The 8,884-nt window shown below is 36.4% G+C and overlaps 1 protein-coding gene across 1 annotated transcript; it reads right to left on the bottom strand.

Annotated features, from left to right (window-relative positions):
* Positions 1-850: 850 nt before the first annotated feature.
* LOC139709526 (NLR family CARD domain-containing protein 4-like) lies at positions 851-2,044 on the bottom strand. The gene has a single exon (XM_071621484.1). The coding sequence runs from the start codon at positions 2,042-2,044 to the stop codon at positions 851-853; it is 1,194 nt and encodes a 397-aa protein (XP_071477585.1).
* Positions 2,045-8,884: the final 6,840 nt, after the last annotated feature.

The raw sequence follows: 8,884 nt of genomic DNA, 5'->3' as shown, positions 1-8,884 counted from the left end.
TCCATATGAATCAAAGAACGACCCAAGTCCATCACACAAAATGGCCTCTCCACAATTAATGTTAATGTTAATTGTCATAATAATATACGTTCTAATTTGTATGTACAATGTTGCCTTCCCATCACAGTTAAATATAATATTATTGGACAAACAAAAAAGATATGAAGTTTTTTTTTAGTTTACTTGAAATGGTCTTCCATGGACTTGGGTCGTTCTTATATTCATATACTCAATTATTTTACATTAACAATAGACTATAAAAGGTCGATATGACACTTTTCCAACTAAACATTTTGTAATTTCTAAAACTATTTCCCCATTGATAGGACCTGGTCAGAGCTGGAAATGATTTCTGACGTACAGCTGCTGACGTTGTAGATTATGACCTCAATTTCACAAGGAATGGCGCGCACACACGCCATCTCATTACACAACATTTGATATTTCTTTCAGTATACATGCAACCAACAATGAGGCACCACGCACGTTTTGGAAGGGAACTATCTCTCACACTAGTGCGAGTCAGTGCAATCTATTTTAGTATATTATATATATATATATATATATATATATGCCTATAATACATATGAAGAGTTTGTTCGCAAAAACCGATAAGTCCATTTTTGAAGATTTTGAACTACGGTCTCTGTTATAGAGTACAAAATAATAGCTTTTAGATAATATATTGGTCACTACATATAAAGGTACACTTTTGAAGTTATGGTCAAAAGAAGCTAATTATTTCTTATTATTCTCTTTATTTTTCATGACCTTTAATCACAAATAGGCCTGTCTCCACTTGGCAAAAATGGACTTATCGGTTTTTGCGAACAAACTCTTCATATTATGTTTAGAGCAATATTAAAGCTGCGTCACTCACCACTTGGTTGCACCGTACCATGAACACCACTCCTGACACTGTGTGCTGTGGTGCATTAAACCATAGTTTGTATTCATTCCATCGTTCTCCTACTGCTCTGGTGGCCTCATCAGTTTGACATTCAAACGCAACGTCAACACAGAAATCCCGTTCAGCATCCTGATCTTTATCATGTAAGGAATGAAACGCAAAGTTATTGGTAGCACTTTTTATTAAGCCGTTGATGATATCAAGACCAAGCTCATTCCTTGAAGCTGAGGTGAAGTAGAGTACGTAGCGGAACTCCTCAGGTCGACTAAGAATTTTGTTTTTTACCTCTTCGTACTTGGGGCGATCACTGCCGAATAAATACTCAATATAAACTCCTGCAATGTATTCTTGAAACAATTTATGGGGAAAAGAAACAGTTGACGCAACCAAGGATGAAATGTTGACATCGTGCCGACGTTCCCTTGTGATGACATTTCGTTCTATTGTCAAAACACCCACTCTGCAGCATGTGTCCATGGCATCACGACACTCTCTGAATTGTTCTTCAGGAAATGAAAGATTCTTGTCAAACAGACCATCTAGCGCTATCTCACTTACTTCTTGAATTGCCCTACTAGCTTCCTTCAAATGTTCAACAGGTTTCTGATTCTGAATATTTTCGCAAACTTTAGATGCGTAGTGTTCTTTCAGGAAAGATATCATGTCTCCAAAAATCTTGGAGAAAGTGTGCAATTTTTGCAGTTCTTTTCGTCTGTCTTCACTGTATTCAGTCCACATAAGGCAAAGCATTGCACAGTAAATAGGAAACGGGGTCATATTTGACCGGATGACATCATTTTCCTTCATAAAACTTATTAAGCTTTCTGCAAGATCGTCCTTCTCTCTAATCCGAAAGTACTTTCTGATATAAGTTGATAGATTCTCCTTGTTAAATCCTTCGATGTTTAGAAAAGTGTAAGCTTCGACAAGACTCCTGTCCATCATAAATTCATTCGTCCTCCAAGGGCGTGTGGTCACAATAACCTTGCATGAATTGTATTGCTCTGTTACTAGAATGCGAATGACCTCACTGCTGCTCGCTTTACTTAATAATAATTGCTCGCGAAATTCGTCGAAACCATCAAATATAATGATAACCCTATTTACATTTACTGTAATATAATCATCTATCATTTTCTGTGTTGCTGTATTTGAATCAGAGAGATATGTCTTTACAATATCACCAATACTGTTTTTCTTAGTTACATCTCGTAGAGGAATTAGAAGCAACATGTCCAGATCCTGGAGGATTCGTCCCTGGCACCAGTCCCAGGCAATCTTCGCGCACAGCGTTGTTTTCCCAACACCTCCCTCACCTTGAATCAGAAGACGATTTGAAAGATTTCTCTTCTTGCTCACAAGATCTCTATATGCTATTGGCGTTTTACGCTGGCTACTTCGGTCTATTATACTTAAATTCGTATAAATTTCATCTAATTCAACACGTTCCATAAAGTTGAGTGGATCCACTGTGACCTTGCCTCGTGTCATACTGTAATACGCCTTCAGCTCTTCCTTGCATTGCTGCACTTGTTCTTTTGTAAGCGATGGTGGTTCTAAGAACAGAACCCAAAGGACAAAAAACAAAAACAAAAACACAATATCATTATCATACTTCATTATATCAATGTGCATAAATACCCGCACAGTCATAGATTTAATGCATAGGCCTACACAGGTACACTGTAAAAACATCGGTGTTAGATTTAGCACCATGGGTGTTAAATCTAACACCGATCAAACTTCAATATAGGACCACACCCACAGGTGTAGAAAATGCACTGTGATGGTGTTGAAAAGTGTTCACCTGACACTTCGTGGTGTTAATTTGACACTGTGCCTGGTGTTATTTTCACACTGTACTGGTGTTCTTTCAAAAATGACACCACATGGTGTTGATTTGATATTTGTTGGCGTTGATATCAATGGTTTAACACCCGTCCAGCTTCAATAAGAGACCACACCAGCTGGTGTTACTGTGGTGTAAATTTATTTTCACATTTTTTCAAAAATCTAGTATTTCTATGTAAAATTCTTGATCGTCTTGTTTAAATTAAAAATCAACAAGTGCAGTTACTAAGAAACTCTTCAAAAAACAGTTTTATATTTGGAAATGACACCCGGAGGTGTTAATTTAACACCATAAATGAGCACCGAAAATTTAACACCAGCTCGATGTTCAATATTTAACACGGGACTTTTTGCAGTGTACACAGAGAGGGAGAGAGAGAGAAAAAAAAAGGGGGGGAGGTGGGCCTGGAATATGCACTGTAATTTGGCGATATATTACCTAAAACAAATATTTGTAAACTATAATTGCTGATGGAGGATATCATTACAAGGCACTCGATCCTACAAATTATTTCAAAATCATTATCTTAATACTATTCAACTGAATTACACATAATACTTTTGCATTATTGTACACCGAAAGTGTTTAAGAGATATAAGATAATAAATGCTGAAAATATAAATGTCACTGTGCTTAATGCAATAATGCACTTTTTGTGTAAAGGCAAAGAATTAGATTGTAATTGTCTACACATTTTTCTTACTAAGCATAACGTCGTCTTCCTCATGATATCGCTGTGGTATGCTTGGTCTTCGCCAGCAGAGATTCCAGCCACATCCTAAAATATTTCATTATAAACGATAAGAGCATCAATATCAATGAGCACTTAATATTCGAGACACATTTATTTGTCACACTTTTTCGTTTCCCCTCTTTTCACTACCAGATTCTCAGGCCAACATCATTTCAAGCACACAGTGACACGAGTTATTTTTTGTATCTCTGTTGGAAATTTACATTTATCTGTTTTACAATGTTATTTCTGTTGATCGCATTGTGGTACTGATTTTCTAACATCTTTTTATACGAATGTTTCATTGTACTTCCAATTATTTTGTTTGTTGGAAATGAAAATAAATGAACTTGAACTTGAACTTGAAATACTATGTGTGGTCTAATGCATTTCCCATCGTGCTTATTTCTTTCATTTGACACCGATTAAACATCCTTGATAATAAATTTGCAAGTTCCATTTACATGGTTTCAGCCCACACGGGACAATTGAGTATATGAATATAAGAACGACCCAAGTCCATGGAGGATCATTTCGAGTAAACTAAAAAAAAAACTTCATATCTTTTTTATTTGTCCAATGATATTCTATTCATCTGTGAGGGGAAGGCAACATTGTATATACAAATTAGATCATGTATTATTATGACAATTAACATTTACATTAATTGTGGAGAGGCCATTTTGTGTGGTGGACTTGGGTCGTTCTTTGATTCATATACATGATATTCTGCTATAGAGATGGGAGAAGGATGAGAGAGGGCGCTATTATATGAATGTAAGAATGACCCAAGTCCTTCATTCTTACATTAATATAAGATTTAACTCATTCATTTCAGGCACTTCCAGGGGTAATTAGGATTTATCATTTACACACAAGATGAGTCCATGCACAAGCTACAATTTCCCATGAAAAACTGAATTTGGCCGAAAATTGGACTTGGGTCGTTCTTATATTCATATACTCAATTGTTAGCTCGTCCGCATCGAAATGTTATCATATATATATATATGAAGGGTTTGTTTTGCAAAAACCGATAAGTCCATTTTTGAAGATTTTGAAGTACGATCTTTGTCATAAAGTACAAAATAATACTTTTTAAATGATATATTGGTCGTTACATGTTAAGGTATATTTTTGAAGTTATGGTCAAAAGAAGCAAAAATTGTATTATTCTCTTTATTTTTCTTAACCTTTAATCGCAAATATCTCCATTTGGCAAATATGGACTTATTGGTTTTTGCAAACAAACTCTTCATATGTACATATATGTGTATATTATATATATATATATGTACATACGAAGAGTTTGTTCGCAAAAACCGATAAGTCCATATTTGCCAAATGGAGATATTTGCGATTAAAGGTCAAGAAAAATAAGGAGAATAATAAGAAAATTTTTTATTCTTTTGACCATAACTTCCAAAATTTACCTTTATATGTAGTGACCAATATATAATTCAAAAGGTATTATTTTGTACTTTATGACAGAGACCATACTTCAAAGTCTTCGAAAATGGACTTATCGGTTTTTGCAAACAAACTCGTCATATATATATATATATATATATATATCATATATGTAAATATATATATATATATATATCATATATGTAAATATATATATATGTCAATATATATATATATATATATCATATATGTCAATATATATATACCTTTTTTCGGTCAATTTCATATTTTTGTCATTCAAATTCAATTAGGTGCATTCAAATTCACACAGCGCACGCACGCGAAAGAATTCGGGCATTCAAATTCAGAATCCAAGCGATTAATTTCATTTATGGGCGTTCTAGTTCGTTTTCGTGAAATCAAATTCACGCTTACAATGGGCGTTCAATTTCCACTTATTGCGAGCATTGCATTTCCTACTCCTGCATTTAAATTCACACAATAGTCATGCGTTAGTCCCGATGATCTTGTGTGGAGCGTTCAATTTCCATATTTTCAGACGATCAAGTTCCTTCTTCGTGCACTCAATTTAACGAGGAGAGTGATGGAGTAGACTTTTTAAGAAAGGAGAAAGGGTATAGAGAACCCAGGAAGGCTTGCATGCAGTGAAATTATGATTGGAGTAAAGGTTTTACGTTGATCAGGGTTGATTAATGTTTTTTTTTTTCATCTCAATAAGTATTAAATTGTAAGGTCCATTCAGCAGTGCATCCAAACAACAAAACGACATTCTAATCATATCCATTAATGATACTGCATGCTGACAACGTCCCAACACTAACCACACAATGGCAATGCATAGATTTAAATGCAAATTGACACAAAATGACCTCCATAGTCCCGCAAAAGTACATCAATAAGATAGCAATAAACAACAGACAAGAGGTATACAATGTTCATGTTATCAGTATCAAGGTAGCCAAAATTGTCTTATTTTTTTCCGAAATTGTCAATCAACCTTCCCTATCATGCACGTCTGTAGGTCTATATACATTGCCTTTTGTGCCTGTATATTCCTTGTCGTGAATCCCGAGAACAAATTCTATAATGAACAGGAAGACATATACTGCAAAATAAATAATCTTCATCATAAATCCCAATATATTCAAAGCTAAATGAAAAAGACACACATACACAGCCCCAAACTCAACTAAATTCAGGACTTCTGTCAAATTGAATGCAGTTATTTGGAACATGGTTGTCTATTTACGAATTTGAATGACCGACAAGATTCCGTCACCAGCTTGAGATGGATTTGAATGCTCATTGCTGAAATACGTGCTCCTCTATTAAATTTGAATGCTCCGACAGTGAATTTGAATGCTGCGATAGTGAATGACCAGATTTTGAATTTGATTGTTGATTCAGTTATGCGAGCGAGGAATGCGTGAAATTGAATGCTCGGAATAGAAACTTGGATGACGTATGAAATTGACTGGGAAAACCTTCATTGTTAATGGTGTTATTTCTGTTGCAAAAGAGTTTTACTCTCATTCGCTTTCTTTCTCGTTTCTTCCTAATCAATCATCTCCTATTTCCTCTGACTTCCAACAATCCTTTTCAGGACTAACACAATGTCATAGTGAACGGCAAACCCAGTACCCGTTATCAACACCACCATGCAAACCTCCTCCTTCAAAGATCATCTGTCAAAGCACACATAAATAAGCACGCACACACACACACGCACACACACACACACACACACACGCATAATTATATATATATATATATATATATATATATATATATATATGAAGAGTTTGTTCGCAAAAACCGATAAGTCCATTATTGAAGATTTTGAAATACGGTCACTGTCACAAAGTACAAAATGATACCTTTAATGATAAATGCTCACTAAAGGTACATTTTTGAAGTCATGGGTAAAAGAAGCAAAAAATTTCGTATTATTCTCTTTATTTCACTTGAACTTTAATCGCAAATATCTCCATTTGCCAAATATGGACTTATCGGTTTTTGCGAACAAACTCTTCATATATATATATATATATATATATACACACACACACATTCTCTCATTAATGCAAATTATCATTATGAATCCTTAAAGAAAATAGACCAGCACCTGTTCGCGGTAGGTAGCCCGGATGTTTGATTTGGAGATACCTCCTAACAAAGAGAAATAGGATGAAAAGACCAACAGGCACACCAATGCTGAGTCCGATGATGAGACCAGAATCAACACGCTTTCCTGAAATTTGATATAGACACAAATGAAACACGCTTTATCAATATCAATATTAATCCATTTAGATGACAGGAAAATAAACGCATATGAATACTTTACATAAAACATTAACTTTTAATGTCTGTGTATGACTGTAAGTGTGTATGTTTATGCTTCATAGTGCCAACGAAGTGGGTGATTATATATTATTTTGTTGACAGAATACAGGGCTGCCAACATTGAGTGAGAGTTTGACGTGAGACACTGCGGGGGAGCGGAGCGACCTCCTAGCTAGCGAGCCATACGTGTACTGTAATTTGCCAAAAGTACAAGCTTCGCTCACGTGGTATAGGTAGAAACCAATCGCAATCCAACAGCTCGTCTTTGCGCGCGAACCGAAAACGATTATTATTGGTTATAAGCTTTACACCCGCGCTGGAAAATCTCGAAATTTGGGGCTTGGGCATATCGATTTTCGGAATATCGGAGAATTTAGAGATATATTTATTTGTGTAGTCATGTACATTCCATTTTGGGGGTTTAGCGTGAGATTTCGTTTCAATCATCAGAGTGAGACAGTCAAAGTTGGTTGAATTGCGTGAGTCTCACGCTCAATGCATGAGAGTTGGCAGCCCTGCAGAATAAATTATTCAAAGGACACACTTCTAAATGAGTCATCTTACGAGACTGACACAAACTAGTCATACGGCTAACTAGCTCGATATTGATGAAGGTTGAGTCATACAGCTCACGAGTCATACAGCGTGTCAGCTTGACATTAGGTTAGAAGGTCCATCAGTCCGACACTAGCAAACAAGAGCTATACGAGTCTTACACTAAGCAAAGAGAGAGAGAGAGAGAGAGAGAGAGAGAAAAAAAAAACCGCCTCATTAGACCAACACTGCATGCAAGCATTAAGCCAAGCGGTGTGATGAGTGTCGGACTCATGGGCCGTTTTTTTTTTTTTTTTACTCATGGGCCTTACTTTGGTAGACTTTATTGCCCGAATTCACAAAGGTGATACAAATGAAACCATGGTTTAAACCATGGACAAAAACCATGGAGCTCCAAGTGTTGCATGGAATATTTCGTTACGAAGTCAGTCATTTTGTTGATGAAATGCTTGTTTCGGAACGAAATTACAATATTTTGTAACTAAATGAACATTTCGGGCAAAAAAAAATGCTGAAAACTGCTTATCCAATAAAGGCGAGCCAATGGAGTAAAATGGAGTCAAAAGGGGCCTGAGCTTTCGATCCTAGCAGAATCTTCGTCAGAGGCAAAATGACAAACAAGCAGGGAAAGCAATCACATATAAGGACTTCACACAAGAACAGACAGGGACAGGCTGGGTACACAGAACAAAGAAAACAAAGGAGAGGGTGGGAGGTCATGGGCAAGGAGCCCGACGAGTAAAGAGAGGGGGATTAGAGCAGGAGGGTGGACAGACAAAGGGCAGAGGAGAGTGGACAGACAAAAGGCAGAGGAGGGTCAGTGCTGATCAAGAGGATCAAGGGGGCAACCAAGGAAGGAAAAGGATGAATAGGGAGGCAACATCAAAGAAGATAAGGAACACCAGAGGGATAAAGAAAGGGAAAGAGTGAAAAAGGCAACAGCAAGGGGAAGGGGGGGGGGGGGGCTGAGCAAACAGTGAACCCTGAAGGGAGTACCAGGAAGAGGCAGCAAAAGGAAGTAATCAAACATAAAAAGTGTATATACACACACAGTAAT

This window comes from Diadema antillarum, unplaced genomic scaffold, assembly GCF_040938485.1.
Source record: "Diadema antillarum isolate AM-2024a unplaced genomic scaffold, OU_Dant_1.0 seq00001441_RagTag, whole genome shotgun sequence".
NCBI lineage: Eukaryota > Metazoa > Echinodermata > Echinoidea > Diadematoida > Diadematidae > Diadema > Diadema antillarum.
The sequence above is the reverse complement of the archived record's forward strand: the minus strand, read 5'-3'. Positions and strand labels throughout refer to the sequence as shown.

What these genes read in the sequence shown, in the direction of transcription:
- LOC139709526 (XM_071621484.1), bottom strand. Translation starts at nt 2,044, where the DNA reads ATGATAGATGATTATATTACAGTAAATGTAAATAGGGTTATCATTATA.